The sequence below is a fragment of the Macrotis lagotis genome, chromosome 5 (genome assembly GCF_037893015.1).
Source record: "Macrotis lagotis isolate mMagLag1 chromosome 5, bilby.v1.9.chrom.fasta, whole genome shotgun sequence".
In the NCBI taxonomy this organism is placed as follows: Eukaryota; Metazoa; Chordata; class Mammalia; order Peramelemorphia; family Peramelidae; genus Macrotis; species Macrotis lagotis.
The window spans coordinates 173,247,234-173,274,945 of NC_133662.1; the positions used below are offsets into that span (position 1 = coordinate 173,247,234).

At 35.3% G+C, this 27,712-nt stretch overlaps 1 protein-coding gene across 1 annotated transcript in view; it reads left to right on the forward strand.

The window, feature by feature from the left end:
• Positions 1-27,712, forward strand: part of ARID1B (AT-rich interaction domain 1B) — a 545,654-nt gene that overhangs the window by 142,842 nt on the left and 375,100 nt on the right. Inside the window, 1 exon segment of the mRNA XM_074190057.1 lies at positions 24,981-25,130. Within this exon segment, the coding sequence (XP_074046158.1) occupies positions 24,981-25,130 (150 nt within the window).

Genomic DNA, 27,712 nt, shown 5'->3' on the forward strand with positions numbered 1-27,712 from the left:
TTTTTACTATATTATACTATTATATTCTGCTCTTTTCCTGTTCCCTGTCTATATGTGCTCCTTCTAACAGCTCTTATAAATGAGAAAGTTCATATGAGTTATCAATATCTTCTTCCAATGCAGGAATACAAACAACTTAATATCATTAAGTTCCTCAAAATCCTTCTTGTCTACCCCTTCTATGGTTCACCAGAGTCCTGTACTTGAAGATCAAACTTTCTGTTTAGCTCTGGTTGTTTGGTTGTTTCAGTAGGAAAGTTTGAAATTCCCCTGCTTTATTGAAAGTCCATCTTTCCCCCTGAAAGAGGATGTTCAGTTTTTTTTTTGTTTGTTTGTTTTGTTTTGTTTCGCTTTTTAGTTTTTGCAAGGCCACACAGCTAGGTAATTATTAAGTGTCTGAGGTTGGATTTGAACTCAGGTACTCCTGACTCCAGGGCTGGTGCTGTATCCACTGTGCCACCTAGCTGCCCCTGAGGATGTTCAATTTTGCTGGGTAGTTGATTCTCAGCTATAAGCCAAGTTCTTTTGCCTTTTGGAATATCATATTCCAATCCCTATGAGCCCTTAATGTAGATTGTAGACACTGTCAGATCCTGTGCAAATTGAATTGTTTGTTTCTGGTAGCTTTTAATATTTTCTCTTTGACTTTGGGAGTTTTGGAATTTGACTATAATATTTCTGGAAGTTTTTGTTTTTGGATCTCAGGAGATGATTGGTGAATTCCTTCAATTTCTATTTTACCTTCTGCTTCTAGATTCTCAGGTCAATTTTGCTGTATTATTTCTTGAAAAATGAATTCTAAGCTCTTTTCCTGGTCATGACTTTCAGGTAGTACAATAATTTTTAAATTATTTCTTCTACATCTGTTTTCTAGGCCAATTGTTTTTTGAATGAGAAATTTCACATTTTCTTCTAATTTTTGGCTTTTTTGGAAGAGTTTTATTTCTTCCTGATTTCTTTCAAAGTCATCTGCTTCCTTTAGTTCCATTCTGCATTTGAAGGAGTTATTTTCTTCAGAGAGCTTTTTAATCTTTTCCAGCTGGCCAATTCTGATTTTTAAGGCATTCTTCTCCTCATTTTCCTTTTGTTTTTCCCATTTGGCCTAAACTGGTTTTTAACATACTATTTTCTTCAGTACTTTTTTAATATTTCTTTTGCCAAGCTACTGATTAGATTTTCATGCTTTTTCTGCATTGTTCTCATTTCTCCTCCCAATTTTTCCTCCACCTTCCTTAATTGCTTTTCAAACTTTTTTTTTTTTTTGACCTCATCCATAGTCTGAGCCCATTTTCTATTTCTCTTGGAGGTTTTGGATATAGAAGCTTCAATTTTGTGATCATCTCAGTATGTGTTTTCATCTTCCATGGGGTCAAAGTAAATTTCTATGGTCAGATTCTTTTTTTGTTGTTGTTGTTTACTCATTTCCTCAGCCCCAAACTAATTTATAGCACTTCTAAGACTTGGGATTTTTGGGGGGGACACCCTACTGGGACCTTTATTCTTCCAAGGTCTTATGCTCTCTTGCCTGTGCTTTGAAATGTAGATGACCACAGGCACTCCCCTCTGCCCTGGATCTGTGAGGAGGGTCCCTGCTATCTTACTTTGGAAGGCCAAACTGCCAGCTGGATCTGAGTGTGGGCAAACAGCAGAGTCCTGGCCCAGGGAGACCAGAGAGATTTCTGCAGTCTTTCCTGACCCCCTTACTGTCTATAGGCTGTACTCTGGAGGTGTAGTCTGTTTTCCCCTGATTCTCACCAGGGTGCCTCACTACATACTCATTCAGGTATATCAGAGTTCTCTCACCTGCCCCTTCAAGCTGTTCCCAGTGATCCCTCAAGTTGTGTTATCTTAAACAAGTTATTTAAAAAGAAAAACCATCTACCTTAATTTTGTCATCTGCAAAATGGAGATTATACTTTTCCCTTTCTTTCCCTCCCCCCTTCCTCCCCCCTCCAGATACATGACAAAGCTTTTGTGAAAGTAAAATCCTAGTTTTGTTCTGTTTGATTTCAGAGTGGAGTACCAGGTTGATGAAGCAAGGTGGTATATTTTGCTTTTCAGATATTTATCAAGTTGGATCTTTTTTGATGGTGAGCTTTGAATAAGTTATGACTTGTACAGACGTTATATAGTTTACCAGAATTCCTATAGTGCTTGAGATTTTTGAATTGAAATATAGATACTTATTTGTTCTTTGCAACCACTATGGGAGGCTATTATTATCATCTTTTTTAATAACTGAGGTAGACAGTTGGGGTGACTTGTTTGGGATGACACCACTATTACATATCTGAGACTGGATTTGAATTTACACTTTTTTGATTCCAGCTCCCGTGCTCTATACACTATGGCAGTCCCAGATACTTCTGTTCTAAAGCATTCTTTTTCAATTTTTTGGATTTACTAAGTCCCTTCCACTTTGGAGAATGTGTGCTATGCAAATAGGATGTATTAATATTCTCATTTTTTCTCTGAGACTATGCTGTCAACAGAAATGACATCATGAAGTTATCATGACATTATTATTGTTAGGATATTTAACATATAGTCACCAGAAAAGGGAGTGAGGCAAAAGTGACCCTGGGTTGGAATCCTGCTTCTGACATTGTACCTTTTGTGAGTGAGTCACTGAACCTTTCTGAGTGTTGGGTACGTAGAATTAGGAAGTATGTGTAAAGTTCTGGTAAATATAGAAAGCACTTAGATTTAGCAATTGTTATATGAGTTGCTACTTTTTGCATTGAGTCTTCTGGGGGAAGATCTATGGCAGATTTGTTCTATTTTGAATTTTATGATGCTGAAGGTAGCCATATTAAGATTAGGGCTGGGATGAAAAGTAAATGAATATTGAGAATGCTGTAAGGCTTACCAGTGAGGGAGATTTGGTTTGGTTGCTGTTTCCTTCTCAAATGTCCAAATCTTTCCAGTATTTTGACTTATGTTGATTGATCTACATTTTGCTGGACATTGTACTGAGGCCCAGAGATGCCACAAAGAAATCACTGATCTCAAATACCTCACAAAGGGAGATAGAAAACATGCAAACTATTATGTACAAAGGAGCTCTGTTTGAGGATTTACAAGGATAAATTAGAGGTAATCAAAAGTGAGAAAGCCCTCGGATTATGAGGGATTGGGAAACTTCAGTGATTTTTGTTTTTGCAAGGCAAATGGGGTTAAGTGACTTGCCCAAGGCCACACAGCTGGGTAATTATTAAGTGTCTAAGGCTTGATTTGAACTCAGGTCCTCCTGAATCTAAGGCTGGTGTTCTCTATCCACTGCACCATCTAGCCACCCCTGGGAAAGACTTTTGGCAGAAAGAGAATTTTAGTTGGTACTTGAAGAAAACCAGAGAGAGAGAGAGAGAGAGAGAGAAGGAGGAGGAGAGGAGGAGGAGAGGAGAGAAAGAGAGAAATCTAGGCCTCCTGGAAGGAAGCCACTGATGTCTGCAGCTGGGAAGTGGGTTTATAGGGCTTGAACCAGAGGAACCTATGTCCTTTGATCATAACCTATGAGGAACTGAGTGAGAGGCAAGATGACTGGAAAGATGGCAAAGGTTGTTTAAATCAATTTGAGAATCAGCCTAGAGATCATAATTGAATCCATGGGAGCTGATGAGATCACTCAGTGAAATTATATTGGAAGGGAAGAGAGCCCAGCTGTAAAAAGGACGTCATTTCTAAGGACCACTGTATTTCTAAATAAGAATTCATTCTGTTTAATAGCATTACTAAGATGGCTAGGCAGCTTATTATATTTTTCCAGTTACTTCTGCCCCAGTCATTTCCTCACACTCCTAAAACATGTCATTCTTGTAAAACCCTTGCAAATGAATCACTCTCGAAAATTTTGTCATTCCTGGGCTTTATAATTCGGCTTGTGACGTAGAGTGGTGACACTTTTCTTGCCCATGGAGATTTCAAGAGAGGTTTTCCTTTTTGCTGATTGCTTTTTCTTCCATTAAAATTTCTGGAAGTAAAATATTTAGCTATCACTAATAATTTAATTTTTCCACTTTGTTTTTTTAAAAGAGGATATTTTCTGAAGAGAAATACATGCAAGAATAGAGATATAAACATTCCTCACTCCTCCTCACCTTCACACTTAAAATCAAAATCTCGGAGAACACTTTCCTCTCTGGAGGTGGAAGGAGGTGCTGTTCTTGGAATCAGTAAATTTATTTTTTATTAGTCATTTATTACCTTTTTGATGTTAGGCAGATTATTTGACTTCTGTGGGCCTTAGTTTTCTCATCAGTAAAATGGCATAGGTAAATTAATTCACTTCTTGTCTCACTTTCCTCATCAATGAAATGGCAATAGGGAAATGGCTTCACTGATGTCTGCCTCAATTTCCTCTTTGCGAACATGGCAATAGACATTATTTTATTTTTAATTGGCTCAGTTTCCTCACTGATAAAATGTCAATAAACCATTTGCATGCAGTGCCTCTCCCCCCCCCCCCCCCCCCAATAGTTTTCAGTCCTAATCTACTCTGAGCCAGGTTGGTTACTTGCGTCTCTGCTCCTTATTGTAACATCTGTCTCCTTGTTCTTCTGACATTTCAGAGCTCACAGGGTCTCAGTCTAGTCTGATACTCTATCCCCCTAAAAGCAGAAAGAATAGGCACGATGGAGACCGAATAACTACTTGGTTCTGGGTTCCTAAGTCCAGATGGGGAGAGAGAAAAAGATCTGAGACTCCTTTCTCCTCTTCTTGAGATTTTTGTAGTCACTTGCCTTTTTATTCAAACATAGCCAGAAGACATAGAGGGGCTTACTTTCTCTGCCTGTTTAGTTTTTTGAAGTTTCTTCTTTATTTTCTGCTTTTCTTCCTTGACAGCCCAGTTCTGTCTTTCTTGTCTGCTGTTGCTACTGCTTATGTTTGAGCCTGTCATTCTTCAGATTAGCCTGGACATCTCCAGGACATCACTCTAACTGAACTTTAAGTCCTTTCTTTCCGTATTCATTACCACATTACTATACTCGCTTAACTTCTCAGTGTTTTCTTCTTCTCCGGTCACTTTCTTTAGTTGTAAGAAATTATTTTTTCTTACTCTGATCACAGTGATCTGAATCCTTCCAAAATCCCTGTCCAATACATAAAGCGACTATTTACTTTGGAAATTTGCCACATAGGTCTTAAGTGAAGAAAGGTAGCTTTGACTCTCTCATTCCTTTGTGACCCAGACCAAAATCAATCAAGCTCTCTCAACCAGTTTCTTCATCTGTTTAAAAACAAGAAAAAAAAAAGTTGGCTTAGGTGATCTCTCAAGTCCCTTCCAGGACTAAATTGGATTTTCTTTTCTTAAGAAAGCTTAACGTGGTCTTACTTGGAGTGCATCCAGCTCCTTTCCCCAGTTCTGTACCTTGACTCTCTGCTGCTTGCTCCTGCCAGGACAGGTAATGAAATGTCTTCCTCTATTGATGGCTGCAGGTAGCAGGGTCACCAGTAGGTAGGCAGTGGGTAGATTGGAGATTTTCTCTGATATTGTATGACCCGAAGAATTTCTTCTGACACAACCCCCCCTCCCCCACCACCCAAGTGAGAACATCTAATGAATCCCTAGTGTAAGTTTAGTCCCCTTTTACTGATAGAAAAAAGAAAACCATGAGCTAAGTGGCCCAGGCCCATATCCAAATCAGTGAGTGTCAGACCAGGACTACTTTGCACCATTCGCTTTCCCAGTACAATCTCCCAGCAAGTGGCAAGAGTGATTATTTGTGACTTGGAAGTCAGTAGTGGGAGGAAGGCTGGTACTAAGGTTCCTTCCCGGTATGTTGGAGCTTCTTCTGCAAAGGTCTGTTGATTGGTAGTGAGCAGGTGGGAGGGAGTGGTGTAAATAGAAGGATGCTGGGCTCCGAGGCTGTGATACAGTGTGAGCAGAGTGGATCTCCATTCTGATCTGTGTCATTGATGTACCTTATGTCAATCCCAGGTACTTTTGTACACATTCCAGCTGATGGCAATGGTGTCATAAACTTGCTGGGGTTGATCTGTTTCTAGGCCACCAGGGAAACATATAGTTGAGGTAGAATGTTTGGGAAGAGAAGCTGAATTTCACGAACGTTCTTTCTAATACCAGCCACCTTTTCATAGCCTCCCTATTAAAGGTAACTTTGCCCTGTGGGCTTTAAGAAATATACTAGTTTTAAGAATGAATGAGTGTTTATAGCTGAATTTTAGGTCTCTCACATACTTCCCAGATCTAAAATATTCAGCATTTCTAACACAATTTTTTACCCTTTCACTTCAGCCTAAGGAAATCCTTCTTGCCCTGTGTCTCATATCTTATCGTTGCTCTGATGGGGCTTTCACTGTTTTATGAAAAACTGAACTTTGCAGGAAACATTTTGGAAAGCACAGCTAAACTAATATGTCATAAATTGCCAAAAAAATAAAAATGCATCTCCCAACCGAGGCAGTTAAAGTTGTACAATATATCTTATAAATAAAAAGTTTTAATAAAGTGTAATTCTTTTGGGATCCTGTTTGAAATCTTGCCAAAGAAAGAATAATTTTTTTCAAATGGTATTATAACTAGTTGTTTTCTTGCATTTAAGAGAAGGCAGAATTATTTTAATGCCTTTTTTCAGGAGTAATAGAAAATACTTTTACCTGATGGCCCTTTTTTTACTAGCCTGGGAAAGTTATTTCTCAAGATAATTATTTTATGTCTTGTAACTTCTTAGGAAGACATCCAAATGGCTATTGCATGCCAGTAAAATTCATGAAAGCTCAGCATGGACAGTGTGGGATTGTCTCTACACCTATATGAGAGTAAAATAGAAAAGGGGGAGGTGTGTGTGTGTGTGTGTGTGTGTGTGTGTAGAAGAGGATATAGGATTTTAACTGTCTAATTTGTCAAATAGGAACTACATTATTGAATTTCCAAAACTGGAACTTTTACAAATTTTAGATTTTTTTTTTTTTAAAATCATTTTTCCTTGGTTTGAAGTAAAAAAAAAAAGAAAACATTTGCTTTCTTTGATCATTAAATGTTACATGATTTTCTCTTGAATTTCCTTGGTGGTGTCATTCCTATAACTATTTAAAAATGAACAGAATGTTAAACAGATTCTTGACCAGTCTGGGATTTCTTGGTCCATATTGCTTTAGCTAGAGAGTTATTAAAAAATATTTGCAGTAATATATAACAAAGGAATTGATTAAATTATTTTGCACCCCCCCATACAATTACTCTGAGATAGACAGTTTTCCTAGGATTATATAATTTTCTATGGAGCATTCTTGTTGTACACTGCTAAAATACTGCACCTACCCTCTCTATTTCTCCCCCACTACCCTTCTGGAAGGAACTGGAACTTCTGGAAGACATGTCCCCTTTAACTCTTTATACAATGACTTAAACTTACCTTATAAATTAAATGTAGAAATCCCTGTTGGGTTTTTCTTTTTTTGCTTTATATATGAGAGGACACACACACTCACACACACACACACACACACACGACACACACAGACATGCACTCACACACAGGCACGCACTCACACACACCTACTGATACAGACACTCACACACTGACAGGGACACACACTGACACGGACACTCATACACTGACACGGACACTGACACACACACACACACCCTGTGACAGTTTTCACAGGTTTTCTCGTTTCCCAAACAAAATCTAACTTAATACTGCAGATAGGTGTCTTTAGTTTTTGTCATTTTATTATTTTTATTTGGAAGATGAAAAAAATTTTCCCTTTATCTCTACCTCAGTTCTTATTTCGACTCTCAGTATTTGTGTTTGGACCCTTTATTGACCCTGACCTAAGATTATTAGTAGTTTCTTTCAGCCTCCAATCCCCCCATTCTCCATTTTTCATTCAGGTGGCAATAGATATTTCTCATGCACAGGTCTATTAATGTCTAATGATTTCCCCTCCTCAAGAAGCTGCATTGGCTCCCTATTTTCTCTAGGATAAAAATGCAATCTCCTCTGACTAGCATCACAAGCTCTTCACAATCATACTCTATTCTATGTTTTAGCTTGATTTCACACTATTCCTTCTGGTAGACTTCACATTGAAGCCAAACTGAACTTTTTGCTTTCTTTTTCCCAGTTGCTCTATCTTTTGTCTCTTTGCCTTGCTATTTCTAGAATGGACAACTTCCTTATCTCTGCCTCTTGAAATACCTAGGTCCTTTTAAGGCTCAACATAAGGCTCAGCATTTTTTGTGATACTGCTCAGTGTTTATTTAACCTGTGGCCCCCCCCCCCCCCACAGTGTGTCTATTTTGTATATATTTTGTTCATATCCTCTACCCCAGTAAAATGTAAGATTATGAAAGAAATAAAAATATAAAATACTTCATATTTATGTATGTATTTAATATAAATACATTTGTATGTTATAATATGAAAACAAAATATTAAAACACTTCATATATGTCTGCCTGTGTGTATATAAAATTGTTGAATTTAATTGAAAGTGGCTTATCAGTTTCAGAATCTATGTTTCATTTTCATTTTCTGTGCTTCTCCCCTCCCTACTACACTACTGAAGGCCCTAATGCTGCTGACTAGCTGTCTAGAGATTTTGACTTCAATCCGTTCTGTCTTCCTCCTCCAAAATTGGCCTTCTCTCCTTCCATCTCAATCAAAATTCTTGTTCTCCTTTGCTAGGTGTTGAACTGACTTGAAATTTTTTTTTTTATCAATGGTTTGAGTGAAGGCATAGAGATTGCCTACTTAGAAAAATTGGAGATGACATAAAACCAGGTAAAATTGCTAATGTGTTGGAAGACAGAATCAGGATCCAAAAAGATTTTGACAGGTTAGAAGGATGGTCTAAATGCAACAAACTGAAATTTAAGAAGGATATACATAAAGTTCTATACTTGGATTCATGAAAAAGATAAATGCAAAAAGATAAAAAAAAACTATGTATCAAAACCTGATGGGGGAGTTGTTGCTAGACAATACTTGTTAAAAAAAAAAAGACTTTTGGCTTTTAGGGATGTCTTGCTTTCAGGATGCATTTTAAAAGTATTTTCCCTGGGACATTTTCATTTTTAAAAGACATAAGCGATTCAATATGCTATCTAATTAAAGGGTGTGTTTCTGTGTGTGTGTTTATGTATGTGTGGATGCTTACTTTTTAATAACTCTTTCAACTTTCTCTAGGAAAAAAAATCACCTGTGGAATCAGCGTTTCAATTACTCATCATCCATAAATTTTTTTCTCCACTTTTTATTTTCTCCAGAGTTTTCCTTCTGTTTGAAGTGAATGCTGATTATTTCCCATTCCTATGGTGTTCACCAACATCTTACTTAAGCCTAATTAGGTCTGTATGGATTCATAATTATGTATTCATTTCAGCAACTTAAACATTAATTAAGGACATATTATGTTCAGAGCACTATGCGAAGGTGATGGGCACACAAAGCCAAGTATTACGTGGACTTTCTTTTGGAGCTTACAATATAATGGGAGAAATAGATCATCCGTAATGAATAAAAAGGAGTGAATCAGGCAAAGTTTGATCAGAAGTTTTTGGATGGAGCAAGCACTTTTAACTTGTGAGAGTTGGTTAGACTTCATGAAGGAAGTGGCATCTGAGCCTGGGTAGGACTGTTACTTTAGCAGAGATAGAGGAATATGGGGGGAAAGGTTCATTTCAAGCCAAGTCATGGAGCAGAGAAAGGTTAGAAGAAGTAGACAGCTGAATTTAGTCCATTTTGGTCCGAATGATTAGAGGAATTACCTTATGCATATTTTTCTTTATTCACACACACACACACACACACACACACACATCTATATCTATCATATATATATATATATACATATATATATATATATATAATCATGAGAAGAGCAGAAACTAATGGGTTTAAAAACATTCATTTAATCATTTAAAGACAGCTACACATTGTGTAAGCAGTCTTCTGAATTGAACTTTGAATAAAATTTTCCATGTTGTGAGGATTATAGACCAAGAAAACTGTCATCCCAAAAGGTTATGTGATTTTTTTTCAGTCACATAGCTAAGAGTGGTAGCTGGAACCCAGATTCCCAACTTCTGTCTAATCCCTTTTCCATTATACTATGCTGCCTCTCTAAATTTATAGCATTTGAAGTACACTATAGTTATATTCTATCCTGTCTATTAACACATTTACCAAAATGACTTTCAGTACCTTGAAAATATGGAGAAAAGAGAAGATTTTCTTAAGTGATTTTTGAAAGGATTTTTATGTTTGTGCCCCCTCCCCCCTTCGTGTTTCTGCCTTTGTCTCTCTCTCTGTTCTCCCTCCTCCCGGTCCTATTCTCTGCCTTTCCCCTTCTCCACCTTCCCCTTATCTCTGTCTCGCTTTCTCTCTATAATTCTTTTTCCTCTTTTCTTCTTAGCGTCTCACCTTGCCTATTATCCAGTGATATTTTGAAATACTCCTTGTTATCATCCTATAAATTTGTTCTCTCCCTCCCTCACCCCATTCCTTCATATTCACATACTTGTGCTCCTGAAACCCAGTTTGTTTATCTCAGCATTTGGGGCTCATGTTCCAGTCATGAGGTTGCAGAAGCTGTCATTGCAGCCTCAGCACAGGTTATCACTTTAAAATTCCCTAAAATTCCCTTTTGGCCCATCCAGTTTGGCAGCTGAGTTTCTTTAAGAAAGTGGTGAAAGCTGTTCCCTCCTCTTTCTCTGTGCTTCATAAAAAATAAACAATTCCAACTTAGAAGGGCAGATGTGCACAAGGCTTTCTCTTAAACTCACTTGAGTACATGGCATCCTTGGTATGTGCTACTAGACCAAATGAGTGGCAGCAATTTACTTTTTCAGAGAATTCTGATATTTAAGAAAATATTAAACAAATAAAATATGTTATATTGTAAATATGTTATTGCTATATATATATATATATGTATATATATATATATATATAATTTTGATTTGACTTGAAATAAATTGATAATTTGAAAATACTCTAATTTTCTTTGCATGGTAAAACCAATAACATTCAAAATTACTGATGAGTTTAAATAGAGTAAAAAAAGAAAAACTTCTGAAATCCTCAATTTTTAATTTTTTTGAGAGAGTTTATTCCTGAATATATATTACATGTATGTTTGAGAATTTATTTTCTGGAATGGAAACACCTGTGTACTAACATAAAGCTTGTTTTATTTCTTGTTACATTTTATAGGGAAATTGTTACTCTAGGACAGTGCTAGATTACATTCTAAACCCTTCATTTTTTTGTACTTAATATTGACTTCTACAGAAGGAAAAAATCTTGTGTAATTCATATTTATTTATTTTTAAACTTAGGATTTTCTGCCATTAAAGTGTCATGTATTTATTGTGGGAAACAAACTTTGATTTTGCTTTTATTTTTATTTTTTTTATGTTTTTTTTTTTTTTTTGCAAGGCAAATGGGGTTAAGTGGCTTGCCCAAGGCCATGCAGCTAGGTAATTATTAAGTGTTTGAGACTGGATTTGAACCCCAGGCATTCTTAACTTCAGGGCCAGTGCCTTATCCACTGTGCCACCTATCCGCCCTGATTTTGCTTTTAAATGTAAATTTTTTATCTTTTGAATTTTAAAAGATTTCCATTAGGTATGTCTACTACCAATTCAATGTTTTTAACAGTGAAATAATTTTACCTGCCTTTGTTGTGTATATTTAAGAAATCAAATTTATATAATTTCTTTCTGAAACATTTTATACATGATAGAGGGATTTTCTTGGTTTTTTTGGAGTTCTGTTTTATTAAAGAATAGATTTTTTGAAATAGGAGTGTTCCCCCCTCTCTCCCTCCCACCCCCATCCATATCTTCATGTTTTGGAAATAGCTCTAAAAGTATTATTAATATGACCATTGTTTGGGTATTTTCCCCTTTGAATTGGAATTCTTCCCTGTTATGCTTGATCAAAAAAGCATACTGTAGACTATGAATCTAACATTGAATTGCCCTCAATGAACTCTGGGAAGAAAATGTTTTAAATTATGTAATTAGGGCACTTGAACATAAAATTACAATTATACACTTATGTGTTAATTTGTGTACAGTAAGACCAGAGTTTAACACAAGTTGTAAATGAAAGGCAGCTTTTTACTGTAAGATTGATTTTTATGAATACTTAAACAAAAATAGGCTTCAATAGGCTGACCACTCAAAGGTCAAACAGAAACACATCTATTTACATGTAGAGACATTCAGACACCTACATAAATATATGTATATTCACACATATATTGTACATATGTATAGGCCAAATTTTTAATTGAGATGTGATTTAAAAAATAATTTTTCCTCTATATAAAACTTGGTAGCAAATTTATATCTGGAAAACGTAGTTCTAGGTGATTATTTAAGGAATGAGTCACTAAAGAACCAAAATGAGGCAAAATGAGATTTGTATGTGTATGGGGATGAATTTAAATAATGTCAAGGGTGAGGGGAGTTTGAAAGGTGGGGTGAGGTGAAGTAAGGGGAAGACGGTAGAGATTTGATTGAAATCTATAAAGTCATAAAGACTGTTGCAAGTCTGAACACAGACTTGTTCATCCAGTCCAGTTAACTAGATTTTGCTTAAGCTTAACCATTAAACTTGAAGATCATAGTTTTATGATGGAGTATTTAAAAAAAAATAACAACCAATAAGAAAAGGATACAATAATTCCAAGATGATAGTTTGAATTGAAGATGTTAAGGCATTCAAATAGGATTTAATAGAATTCATGTTTAATAGATTTGTAATATTACTCTGAGGATATTGTGAGTGTTTGGGATAATCCACCTCCCCTTTTAGAATCTTGAGGTCACAGAATTGCCCATTCTATTCCCTAATGACAGAATTTTATCTTTTTGTATTTCCATTTGGCATTCTATTTGTTTTGATGACTGGATAGAATATATTAATATAGAGCTGCAGTTTTCTCAGTGGAAAGTTGTTACATTCTTTATCAACTTGAAGAGCAAACAGTGAAATTTTCTAAGTCATTATGCATTGAAAACAACAAAAACAACATACTTGATAGTATATAAATTTTGTTTGAATATATCTCCAATGACTGTTGCATTTATTTGCTGAAGAAGTGTTTGTAAATCAGGTGATGTGAAATCAACCTTGACCATCACCATTCATTGAATACTCCTCACCATTTGAAGTAATAACATCTAAATAAATTTAATACATCTAAAAACCTAATAATTTAATAAATAATACTTTTATTATGAAGGGAGATTGGGAGAAGAGGCAACTCAAAAAAGTATACTTAGTATGGTTAGCCTTGGACCTGGTCATAAGTGGGAACATGTACTCCATTGACAAAATGTGCATCTATTTTCTGTGTAGTTCGTTTTTGCCTTTCATAGTTACTAATTACCTAGATTTGTCCAAGAAATTCCTCCGTTTACATCTTTCCTTATCCTGACCATGAAAAGAGGGGAGAGGGTATATGATTTGTATTTAAGTCATTTTTTCTTTGCCATATGGCTGATATCTGAAACTGCTTATTAAGTGACTGAAGGAATACTTCTAGAGAATTTTAAAGCCTTTTCCTCCTAATTCTTTTCTATCATTTGTTAGATTTTTTTAAAAGGAAAAGAGGGGAAAAAATAGATTCTGTTATGGAGAAGTTGATAGAGCATTCATTAGATTTGGAGTAAGGAAGACAAGTTTGAATGCTGTCAGAATCAGTGATTAAACTCTGTGACCCTGGGCAAATCACCTAAGTCAGTTGATTCAAATTTATTAAGCACTTCCTTTGGACCAGACACAGTTCCAAGTGCTAGGAGTATTAAGAAGGACCAAGAACAGTCCCTGCTATCCAGGAGCTCATAATCTAATAGAGGAGAAAACATTAAAACCCAATGTGCAAAGAAATATAACATATAAGATGAATGGGAGATAATCAATAGTTCAAAGACTTTAGAATTAAAAGGAATTGCTAAAAGCAAAAAAAGTTTATATATATTTATGAATATATGTCTTTATGTATTTGTCTGTGTATATGTCATCTGTGTGTATACACACATAAGACACATATAAAACATACTTTATATGCCTTAAAAAGTGGAGCAGCATGCTACAGTATAAATATTAGCTATTCCACTTGGCAAGTAATTCAAGTATTTGCTGAGTAAGGTGGTTTTTTAGGCTCTTTTGATGTCTTCCTTCTGGCAGTTGATTTATATTGGTCACCTTCTGTATAAAATTGTTCTAATCAATATTGAAGCCCTTTTCTCCATCCATTTCTCAATTTTTGCCATTAATAACTCACTTAAATAGGTGAGGTTGGAGTTTTAACTGCATGCAATATCCTTTTCTCATTCTTTTAGTTTTAATGTTCTTTTTTTTAAAATAAAAAAATTAAAATCCTTAAACTCCTAGTTTTTAAGAGATACCCTAACATAAGGATTAGCACTTAATATATTTTATTTGTTATCCTTTAGTTCAATATGTTTCCCTGGATTATTGATTCCCTCATCTAATTGGTTCAACCAAACATTAGCACCTGAATTTCTTGTCATGGGGAATCTTTAATCTCTTTCTGAAAAAAGAAATGTATGTGTGTGTACACATGTGTACACACACACACACACACACACACACACACGATCTGACTGATTTCTAAAACCAAGATAGTTCAGTTGAGGAAAATCACATTTGTCCCAGCCATCACCCAAAATTGGATACTGTGGTTCACAGAACTAATATATTATCTTTAAGTACACTCTTCTCTTTTTCTGTGACATTTAAATGGGGATCAAAGTCTCAGATGAAAACATACCAAAACAGAACTTCCAGAGTTTTCCTACTGTAGTTGAATAGTGAGCTGTCATCTGTGTTTGAAATCACTGGTTGAAAAGTTACAATGCAGAACCCCAAATAAATGACTTTGGCCTGGAGTGAGCCACATTTAGCTGATTTAGTAGCAGGCACGACATAGGAATGGTGAAAGAGTCATGTAATATTTCTTTGTTTTGGATTGCATGAGGTATAATTATAGGAATTCCATGTCAAACCTCAAAGAGCATTCAGAGCTTTTTAACTTGTTAAGTGGGAAAGCTGAGCCTGGTCAGTAAAGCAGAGGTAGTTGTGATACAGATTTGTGCTTCTTCTATAGCATAAATTTACAAAATTGAAAGAAGAATTAAGATGATCACAGCAGGAGAATGTAAGATAGTGGTTGTTTAGTATAGAGAAAAGAAATCTGACTGCTGATAACATTATTTTTGTATGTTTCTCCTCTCGTTTTACTCATGTAGCTTGGACACACCTGGACAATTTCAATAGTCTTTTACTTGGCTTTTCTGTCTCAAGTAATCTTTCAAAGTAATTTTTTTGTTTTTTTGTTTTTGTTTTTTTTTTTTGGCTAAGACAATGAGGTTAAGTGGCTTGCCCAGCTAGGTAATTAAGTGTCTGCGGGTAGATCTGAACTCAGGTCCTCCTGACTCCAGGGCCGGTGCTCTATACACTGTGCCACCTAGCTGCCCCAAAAGTGATTTTTTTTTAAAAGAAGTTCTTATCTTGTCACCTCTCCCAATCTGTCTTTAATCAGACTCTACAAGATTCTCTATTGCTTTTAGGATTAATTATAGACAGTTTTTATTTGATATTTAATAGTCCTTTACAACCTAGTCTCTTACTTTTCCATTATTCTTATACTTTATCCTCCTCCAAGTACTCTGCAGTCTAGAACTCTGGCTTCCTTCATCTTTTTCCAACATGATACTCCAATGTTTACCTTTTTATTGGTTTTCTCCATTCCTCAAATGTCTCCCTCCTCGACTCTCTACCTCAGTTTCCATCCCACAGAGTACCTTTCCTTAGTCTTCTCTTGCTCAAGTAATTGCTAATGTCTTCCCAAAGAGATAACTTTTCTTTTACTCTTTATAACATTTTCAAACTGAGATTTCCATATTCTCTTTTGCCTTTAGAATGTGAGTTCCTTGATAGAAGAGACAATATCTTTGCCTTTCTTTGTATTTTTGGTGTCTGCCATCATTGTAAGCACTTAATAAATACTAACTGCTTATTTTATTGGCATAATCCTAGGCCTAATAAGGAGAGCCATTGGAGTCTATCTTGCAGGGGAGGTGACATACACCAACCTATACTGGAAAAATCACTTTGGTAGCTGAATAGAAGAAAGATTCATGTGGGGAGAGATGATGCAGAGAGACCAATTAGAGGTGGTGAGGACTAGAAGTAGTAAGGCGGCTTTGGAATTGGAGAGGAGCCATATTGAATTACTTTCTCTTTTTTGTTAGCTATCATTTTTTCAGCCTGGAGCAATTGTCCTATCCCTTCCTTTCCCCCCTTCTAATATAGGCTTTTTTTTTTAAAAAAAGGGAAAAATCCCCAAACCCTGTAGTAATTCTTTTTTTTCCTTGCCTTTTGTGCTTCTGACACACATCTTGCAAGACCCTGACATTTTCACATTCATTTTCTTATTCTTTTTCTTGATTGTATCTTCTGTACATGCCCTTGTTAAATGTATTTTTGTGTACATTTCTTTCTCTGTTTTTCATCAAATTCATGATAATTGGGTGTTACTTTTTTTTAGCATTAGTTATTTAATATATGAAATGAAGTAGTAAGATTTTTTTGTCATAGAAGGTTATGTTAGAAATGTTAAGGATGAACATTAGCTTGTCTACTTATTGGATTTTAGAAAAGATCCCTTAGAATTTGAAGAAAATAAGCTTAGGACAAATAAAGTTTTGTTTTGGTTTTTTGCCCAGTGAGTAGTAAAGTTGAAAAAACTCTGGTTAAATGTTGGAGATGGGATCGAATGAGAATATAAGTTCAACAAAGGGTTTATTATGAAATCAATGATTCTGTGTCCTATTATGAGAGAAGGAATTTATAATATTTTGTTGTTAATAATGAACTTAAGATCACATCCAATCATTCTTGCTTCAATGGATCACTTCTTTCCACTATCCAAGATAGAAAAAAGATCATAAATAACATCCAGTATTCATTTTTCTAAATATCTGTTAATTTTTCATTTTTTTTTTTTTTTTGTAGAACATAGTTGTAGTTTCTGGTAGATAACTTATTGATATTGATTAAAGGTATAAAGAGAAGCTGTGGTATGCAATACTGCTTTGGGCTCAGAAATAGCATTCATTCAGTTGTTTATTTCATAGAATAAAGTAAACTTGTTGGTGTGCATGGTTCAACTAAGAGTTTCTTGCCTTTTTTGTGAACCATATAGAAGGATAAGCAATTGTTGGAGTTAGTAGAATTTGTCACAGTGCTGCAAATAATATTGAGGCTGGTGAACTGTGCTACTCAAGTGGGCTGGAATCACTTATTTCAAGGAGTGGGTGAGCAGGAATGGGTTGATTTTGATCTCCATGGTAGATCTCCTTGCATTATAGATAGTTCTTGTTTTTTATGTAAATTTTTATTATGTAAATAAAATCTGATAGACATGCCAAAATAAACCCTCCTTCCCTATCAGGTTCCCCTCTCCCCTCAAAAAATACATCATTATTTTTTTTTAAATTTTTATTAAAGATATATTTGAGTTTTACAGTTTTTCCCCAATCTTGCTTCCCTCCCCCCACCCCCACCCCACAGATAGCACTCAGTCAGTCTTTACTTTGTTTCCATGTTGTACCTCGATCCAAATTGGGTGTGATGAGAGAGAAATCATATCCTTAAAGAGAACAGAATTCTCAGTGGTAACCAGATCAAACCATAAGACATTTGGGTTTTTTTCCCCCGAATTAAAGGGAATAGTCCTTGTACTTTGTTCAAACTCCACAGCTCCTTATCTGGATACAGATGGTACTCTCCTTTGCAGACAGCCAAAAATTGTTCCCAATTGTTGCGCTGATGGAATGAGCAAGTCCTTCAAGGTTGAACATCACTCCCATGTTGCTGTTAGGGTGTACAGTGTTTTTCTGGTTCTGCTCATCTCACTCAAAAAAATACATCTTTAAAGATATACCCTTCACAATGAAATCAGAAGAAAGGGAACAAGGGATTAAGACTTTCAGTCAGCTGTAGAGTAGAACTTAAAAAGCTAACATTAATATAATACTTATAACTTTTGAGGCATTGTATTTAGAGATTTGTAATTACTAATTCATTTTACCTTCAAAATCCTGAGAGATAGAAAGTATTATTCTTTCCATTTTATAGTTGAGGAAACTGAGGCAAAGAGGGATTAAATAGCTTGCTCCAAGTCACACATTAAGTGTCTGAAACTAGATTTGAATTCAGGTCTTTACTAACTCTAGACCAGATGATCTGTGTCTCCTAGCTACCCCTGAGCTATGAATAAAAGGCTTGAGTGACAGTTGATTTCAAACAAAAGAACAAACAAACAAATTTTGCTTCTGAATCTTGTCTGGAGATTTCCATTTATAAATCAGAGATTTTATTTTTTATTATGTACCATAGAACATAATAATTTCTCATTATATACCATAATACTAAAGTCGCAGTTTATTTTTAGAAGATTAATGAGTGACTAGGATTAATAGGCAAAGGCGGCAAGCACCTTCTCAGAACTGGAGCAGCTTAATTATTGAATTATGTTGGGTTGTGAGTGTTCACTGTTCCACACAAATGTATGTACCTTGACTGTTTTTAACTAATAAATAATGAGGATTAAAATAATGAATAAAATTGGTAAGGAAATATCTGACTTTTATATGTATACATGTTTAGCGTACTGCCCCCTCCCCTAATGAAATGATTTCACTGTTAATTTCTCCTTGTGAGAAGACCCTTTACCTAATGCAAATTAATTTCCTTTCCTCAATTATACTTTTAAGATAGTTGATTGGGACAGTGAGAAATCAAATGACTTTCCCAGACTAACACAACTTTGTGTCACAGGTTAGATTCTTAAAATTCAGATTTTTTTCTGACTCCAAGTCCAACTCTAGCCATACTGGACTCTGCCCACTGTACTGTTTTTTGTGTCTGTCTGTCTGTCTGGGTCTGTGTGAGAGAGAGCGTGTCTTTTTAGAATAGGGATAATATTAATATAGTGAATGCCAAAGATGACAAAACACTCTCTACCAGGTCTGATTGGCATTTTATCTAAAATTTATTCTGTCAAAATTTTTTTCAAGCATTGAAAAATTAAGGGACTTGATCAGGATCATAACTGGTATTAGTCAGATTTTCATTTAGGGCTTCATGTCTCAAAAGACAGCTCTGTATTCACTGGGCCACACTGCCTTAGTTCTGTGTGCCTTAGCTCTTAGCCTTAGCTTTGCACACATATCTACCTTCATACATACATACATACCATATATAAATTTATGTTGCATTGTAAGTATCATTATTCTATTATGAACTAAATTCATTCTTAATTGAATATTGTAGTATCTTAATTATAGTAATACTTCATCTTCACAGAAGTTCCATTTTCTGCTTCTCCCACCCAAGAGAAAAAAATACTTCTAATATTAAAAAAAAATTAAATTCAGGGACATTTGATTCCCTTCCCCACCTCACTCCTATCTTCATTGAGATGACATTCTCTCTTTTAATGACTTTTAAAAGTCTTCTACATAGACAGACTGTAGGATGAGATCATTTTATGTGATATCTCTAGGTAGCACTATTATAGAAAAAAAGACTGGTGCATTACTTATATCTATTGGATATGAGGGATGCTGTCCCTGTGACTCTTACCTTAACCTTGTTTAGAAACTCTGGTGCTGTCCAAATTCTTCTAATGCAGAAGCCTATCCATGTCACACTCTCCTGCTCAGAATTCATCAGTAAGCTTCTTATTTTCCTCTTAGGATAAAACACAAATGCCTCAGCTTGGCTTTTAATCTTCTTCGTTTCTGGCTCCAAGTTATGTTTATAGACTTCATTTCATATTGTTGCCTTTCTTGCAGTCTACAGTTGAGCTATCTGTCTTACTAGCTCTTTCCTTCAAGTCACCAGCCCATCCTCAGTCTCCTTGACCTTACACAAATTACCCTTCCAGGCCTGGAATGTGTTCCTCCATCACCTCTGTCTTTTAGAATCCTTATTGACCTTCAGGAAGTATTTGGGAAACTTTGAGTGATCTTCCTAGTTGTCACTATTTTTTCTTTCTTCATAGCAACTCTTTAAAGTTACTCAACTTGTGTGCACTTTCTCCCTTCTTTTTGTTTTTCAAGGCAGTGGGGTCAAGTGATTTGCTGAAGTTCACACAGCTAGGTTTATTATTAAGGATCTGAGGCTGCATTTGAACTCAGGTCCTTCTGACTCCAGGTCAGGTGCTCTCTTCACTGCTCCACCTAGCTGCCCCTATGTTGACTTCTCTAATGAAAATATCTGCTCTTTGATGACCAAGACCATTTCAATTTTGACTCTTTACCCTTAATTTCTAAGTGTCTTGCCTGTAGGAGGCATTTAATAGATACTGAATTGAACATTATTGGATTATGTTGTTGCCCCACTGCTTTTGGGTTATTCCTATAATTTTCGGTGTTTGTATATAAAACAGAAGGCTTTTTACCCATGATGATCCTTCCATATTGTTTGTGTGTATTCATACAAACTGAAAAGTCAACATGTTAAAGCATAATTCATAGGGGATTTGCTGGCTGTGTGCACTGAGCTTTACAGTCTTTTTAACACTGGTAAAAGTGTTATCCTAACTGCTTCAAATGAAACTGCAAAGATGCGTGTGAAATATAGTATTAGATATCAAATCAAAACATATGGGTGTTGAACAGGAAGGATATGTGTTGTGGCGGTATACAGAACTGTAGCTAGCATGTGGAGTTGTGTTTTATGGAAATGGTTTGGCTAAGCTCTTTGGTAGGGACATACATTCATTATGAGATATCAAGCTGTAAAATAAATAAAAGCAGAGAATTCAGCAGTGCCGTTAAGTGGTTTTTCAGTATGAACTTGTCTGTTCAACTAATGTTGGCTTTTTGTAGCAAAAGGCTTCAGTAAGTCATTTTTTACTGATTGCAACGGAATTATTTGTGATCGTTTTTGGCAGTTCTGTGAATGCTTTCCTCTAGATCCAGTCTTGAGTGATATAAATGTACTTCCCTTTCCCACATTTCCCCCTTTCCCCCTTGTTTTAAATTATTGTGTTAGTGATTCACACTAGAGAGGTTGTTTTTTTTAAAATTTTATTTATTTTATTTTTTTTCTGAAAAACATGCAATGGTAGTTTTCATCATTTCTTCTTTTTTTTTTTGCAAGGTTTTGAGTTGTATATTTTTCTTGATCCCTCCCTTCCTTCTATCTCTCTATCCCTGATGGAAAGCAATCTAATATAGGCTCTATATGTGTAATTAGTCTCAGCTTAGATTTATGTTAATCATATTGTGAAAGAAGAATCAAATACTAATGGAAGGAAAAACTATAATACATAAGATGATTAAAAAAAATGAAGATAGGAAGCTTTGGTCTTCATTTAAACTCCACAGTTCCCTCTAGGTATGGACAAACTTTCTATCACAAGTCTTTTTTTTTTTAATTTTCATTGTTATTGAATTTTACAATTTCCCCCCTATTCTCCCTTCCCTACCCCCACCCCACACAGAAGGTAGTTTGATAGTCTTTACATTGTTTCCGTGTTATACATTGATCAAAATTGAATGTGTCATCACACATCTTTTAGAATTGTCTTTGATTATTGTACTACTAAAGTGAACAAGTCCATCATGATTGACCATCACCCCTAGTTGTCATTAGCATGTACGATGTTCTTTTGGTTCTGCTTATTTCATTCAGCATCAGTTCATGTAAGTCTTTCCAAGCTTTTCTGAAGTTGTGTCATTTCATGATTTCTTCTAGAACAAGTGTGTTCCATCACATTCTTATACTACGGTTCGTTCAACTTTTCCCCAATTGGTGAGCATCCCCTCAATTTCCAGTTCTTTGTCACCACAAAAAGATATGTCATGAGTATTTTTTGTCTGTGCATGTTTTTTGTCCTTTTTTTCCTTGATCTCTTTGGGAAACAGACCCAACAGTGGTATTACTAGATCAAAGTGTATACACTCTTTTATTGTTCTTTGTTCATAGTTCCAAACTGCTCTCCAGAAAGGCTGTATCAGTTCACAACTCCACCACCAGTCTATTAGTGTGCCAATTTTCCCACATCTCCTCAACATTGATCATTTTCCTTTTTAGTCATATTGATCAATCTGATAGGTGTTAGATGGTATGTCAGAGTTGTTTTAATTTGCACTTCCATAATCAACAATAATTTATAGCAATTTTTCATATGATTCTAGATAGTTTTAATTTCTTCATCTTGTCTTTCAATATCCTTTGATCATTTATCATTTGAAGAATATAGAGGTCTTTTTTGTTTCACTCTTTCCCTTGCCCATTTCTTCACCAAAATAAATTTTAAGTATGTATCTGGTATTTATCATCATTCTTTTCTTCAATGTACAAGGGCACACATGTTCTTAGAGTTTGGGTTATATTGTAATATTAATAAAATGACTTCATTCTCTTTTTTGGAATAGCTTGTGCCTATATATTTATTTTCCCTTTCTCCCACTCTTTATTAAAAGTACACAGATGTTGATCATCACAAAATGCATTTGAGTTTCTTTCAGTTAAAAAATAAATAGTTGCAGGTATTATATTTTATTGCTTACTATATAATTTTCATACTTTTTTTGACCAATAAATTCAAATATTATCTTCTCACACACATTAAGAGATGGGAAAGATTTATTTTAATCATCTGGTCTCTTTTACTTCTTTTCTCTTTTACTTTTGAATAAGGGACCATGCATTTTCCAAACATGATTGAATCTCATTGACTGAAGAAATGCTTTTCTAGTACTTAGTTGTTTTTTCTTTCTTTTTCCATATAGATAAGATAGATAATACATAATCATTTTTTTCTTTTTAGCAGTTTGTTTTCTCCATATTTTTCCCTCCCTCACTTGCTCCTACCTTACTTTTTGATCTCTCTTATTGCTCCCAGTCTATTGGTTCTGAACCTCCTGCTAAAATCATGTCCAAGTCTCTGCTATCCTTACAAAAATAAACAAGCCAACCCCCCCCCACCCTTTATAGAAGTGGGGATATACAGTTTAAAATCTCTTTCCTTTATCAGACTCCTAGACAAAGATACTCAGTTTTCCCCTCACTTCTCAACCCTTTACAGGTTCATTTATCATTCAACTGAACCTGTCTTCTCTGCAATGAGCAACAATCTTTACTCAATCCTTATTATCCTTTGATCTTCCTACTGCATTTGACTCTGTTGACCCCCCTCTTGGATATTGACTCCTTGCTCAACATTTTTCTCTCCTGCTTCTCTTTACTTACTCTTTTTCTATTTATAATCTCACTTAGCGGCTTCACCTAGTACAAATGAGTTTAATGTTCATTTCTCCAGATCTCTGTCCTGAGCTGATTTGGCTCTGTATCACCAATGGCCTGTCTCAAAGTTTCAAATATATCTAAAACAGAACTCAGTATCGGACACTCTGTTTCCCAATCCACCTCTACTTCAAAGTTTCCTATTTCTTTTGACAGCACCATCAGTGACTTCTTGTTTTCATTCATCCCTGTCACATGCCAAATTCTGCTGCTTCACAATCCCCTTGCCCCCTTCTCATTGTTCATATGGCCATTATCTTACCTCCAACCCTCATTACCTTTTTTTCTGGGCTACTGCAATAGTTTCCTGATTCAGTGTTCTTCAGTCTTTTCTTTCCTGCAGAATGCTGCCTAAATGGTTTTTCCTAATCACATAAGTAAATTTCAGTGGCTTCCCATTTCCACTAGAAACTACAATTTTTCACAGGCTGGTCCCATAGTGTACATTGGTGTACATTTAATATTCCTTCTGTACTCATGTTCTAATCTACCTGACTTTTCATACAGCATTCCTTTTCTCATCCTTTTTTTGAGTGGGCCATCCTCTTTCCCTACCTCCCAGTCTTAAAATGTTCTCTTTTCTTTCCTCTGCTGCAGGAAAAAGCAGCAATTTTTCTACAAGATTTTGCTCAGTTAATACTAATTTGTATGGATGCTCCAATCACTTTCTACTGGTAATACCCCTTCCTTCCAAAACTCTATTGTTTTCATTTTATATTTACATATGCATGCCCATGTTTATAATATTTATCTCCCATGATAGAAATATAAGATTTTGGAAATATATTGTTTAATTTTTGTCATTAAATTCCTTAATGCCTTCCATATTATCTGACACAGTAGTAATTTAATAAATGATTAATTGGTTGGTTCACATTTTCTTTCCTTTATTTGTGCTTCTATTGCTTGTATGTATATCTAGTACTATGGTTTTATGATCCTACCTTTGGGAGAACATGTGTTCACTGTTATGGAAAAAATAATTTGTGAATTATTTTTGAGTATTGTTTTTATTCTAAGAAATATAAATAAATAAAATATAAATATAAAAATATAATTATGTAAATACAATTTTAAACATGCCATCTCTGCCTCAGAAGTTGAAGTACATTTGCACAGACATGCATGCTGTAAACTTATACCTACTTGTTCTTGCATTATGTAAAGAATAGATACAAGTCAATTATTTAGCTGTGGCTTGTTGGGATTCACTTTTATTTGAAACCTTGCATTAAAATGGTTTTATCACAGTGCTTCTACTTTGTTCTCCTTCTCCTGAAATTTCTGTGTAGGTTAATGTTATGCTTAAAAGAGAGTAACTGAGCCTTTTAAATTATTTTTCAAGTCAGTATTATGGAGTTTTGTACTTTGTTGGACTAGATTTTTATTAAATTTTCAATGCTTGGTTTCTTGTAGACATAACTGTTCATCAAAGTGAAGTCAGACTGTATTAGGACTATTATTGATACTCGGCACCTTCATGTCAGTGTATCAGTTCTTAACGAATGAATAAGAGGATTAAACATACTTGGTAAAGGATGAAACCTGCTTTTGTTTAACTTTGATTTCTTAATGGAGACTTATGTTTAGTTTCATTTAATAACATCACTTGATTCACATGCTTGCTTTATCCATTTCTTCCATCAGATGCCGCCTCAGTATGGTCAGCAAGGTGTAGGTGGTTACTGTCAACAGGGCCAGCAACCATATTACAACCAACAGCCACAGCCTCAGCACCTTCCACCCCAGGCACAGTATCTGTCAACCCAGTCCCAGCAGAGGTACCAAACACAGCAGGTAAGCTTCATGATGATAATCAGCTTTGCTTAAGTTTAAAAGAAAAATTCAAATATATATAATTTGTTATAATGTTTTGCAAAATCTTCTTTTTCTGATCATTAATGTGAAATTGAAAAGAATGCAGAGAACATGTTGACAATTATAGGTAGAAAATGATTGTTCCTATATTGGAGGACTGTGTCTCTTCCTTGGCTTCCATATTTGATGTCATTATGTTGTAGATCACTGTGAGGCAGAGAAAGTGAGGCCTGAGAGATTTAACTCTTACCTAGGCCACATCCTAAGGATATGACAGAGCAACAAAAGCACTGTCCTCATGTTTTATAAAGGGAGCAGCTTTCATGTAGGAGCTGGATGTTGTGAAGGAGGTTTATCAATAAACAATGGGAGGCCATATGTACTTCTTTTGTTCGAGTCTGAAGAACTGGGTTCAGATCCCACCTTCTGGGATCTCTTAATTTACTTACTTTGACCAAAAATCATTAAAATCTTGGACTAGATCTTAAACTTTGGTTAAGGCACTTCTCCTCTCTTCCTTCTCCCCTCCCCCCAACTGAAATCAGTGTAATTGATTGCTTTGTAAGCTATTGTAATTTATTTTATGCCTTTTAAAAGCATTATTCTGTCAAGGGATCCATAAGTTAACAAATGGCCACACTATTCCATAACTTTTTTTTAGTTTGTTTTTTGTTTTTTGCAAGGCAAATGGGGTTAAGTGGCTTGCCCAAGGCCACACAGCTAGGTAATTATTAAGTGTCTGAGACCAGATTTGAACCCAGGTACTCCTGACTCTAGGGTCGGTGCTTTATCCACTACGCCACCTAGCTGCCCCTTATTCCATAACATTTAAAAAAAAAAGTAAAACCTCCCAGCACTAGATTTCCTCTTAAGTTCTTTCATGTTCTAATATCATGGGTGTCCAACATTTTAGTACCCCACAAAAACTTGTCAAAGGCCACATATAGAATTTAATATTTATTTATGACTACAGTGTAACCCATATTACGAATGAATATAATAATGAAAAGCAATAATAATGCAATAAAGTATATAATAAAATGTAATGATGTATAATAATAAAAAATAATGAGTATAATAAGACATTTACTTTGCATCATTTATAACAGTGCCATGTAAAATACATATAAATGTATGTTAATTTTTGTCTATGTAAAAGAAAAAAATAACAAAATTATCTGTTGCAATTGTGATATCATATAACGTTTTTAAAAAGATCCTAAATTCTATGTGCGTATCTTTTGTAAAAAACAATTAAAAACCTTTGGCAGCCTGTGAGGACAATGTTAGTTGTGTGAAAAACTTGAACGGTGTTAGGAGTTAAGCTGGTTTATGATGTCGCAACATTGGCTCATGCTGTCACCTATTCCTTCATTTTCCGGGTTATGTGACTCTGGCCTCATGAATGGGCTTTGAGGGCCTCTTATGACCCGTGGACTGGACACACCTGTTCTAAATCTCTGGTTTTCTCTGATCCTGACTTTTCAGATCTCTTGAAGTTCCTAGATTCCAAGATTCTCTATCTTCATCTGCTATTACTAATTAAACATAGCACCTCTCGAGGTGGTATATTTGCTATCCCTGGAGCTGTGTTTGGATGACCGACTGTCAGGGTTATTTAGAGAGGATTCTTATTTTGCTTAGGGGTTAACCTGGAGAGCCTCTAGGGAACTTTTTTTTTTTTAAACTCTGACATTCTGTTCTTTAATAAACCAGAGTTGTTGACTTTATGCCTATAAACTAGAGATCAGTATACTGTTGCAGTTATTTGATTTTTATTTTGTAAAACATTTCTTAGCCTGGCAATTCCCCAACTCCTCAGCTAATATATGCACACCAATCCAGACAGTTTAAAATTGTATTGCTTCACATTTCTTGGATCCTTCCAATGCCAGTGGATAGCTGATGGAATAAATTGCAAGGGTTGTTGTTTTTTTTTTTTTTTTTTTTTTTGCTAGTAAAGCGACCACTGTCTTTCTGCGAGCAGAGCTGGTCCTGACATTGATTGAAATTGGCACGAGGACCAAATCCTCGTGGGATTTGGAGATTGATGGTAGATTACGTGTAGAAACTATATCTTATTCTTTTTTGTTTCCATCATAGCATCTGACTTCATGCCCTATCCCACTGTAGTTACTAAATAAAAAATACTTGGATGAGCTAATTGATCCTTTAGGAACAAAAGATAAAGTTTCTGTCTCCTTTTGCTAAGGACTAACTGTATTTAAATATACACCACTGTCTCTTGTATTGCTGTATACAGAAGACATTTTCTTTATAGATTCTTGTACTCCATGCTATGTAGTCAAAAATAAAAAATAAAATTCAGGTATAGGTCATGTCTAAATTTTTTCTATTCTTCTTCCCCACTTATGGCTACATGTGAAGGTCTGGAAGACTGGATTGGAAATAGTTGCTTGGATTAGTAAATGGATAGCAGGAGTGATGTCAATCTTTCATGTTCTTTGGCATTCACTGCCAGGTAAAAACCATTAAAGAAACTGCTTTTGCTTAGGCTTATATTGGCGAATAGCTTTATTGATCATGAGACATTGCCAGTT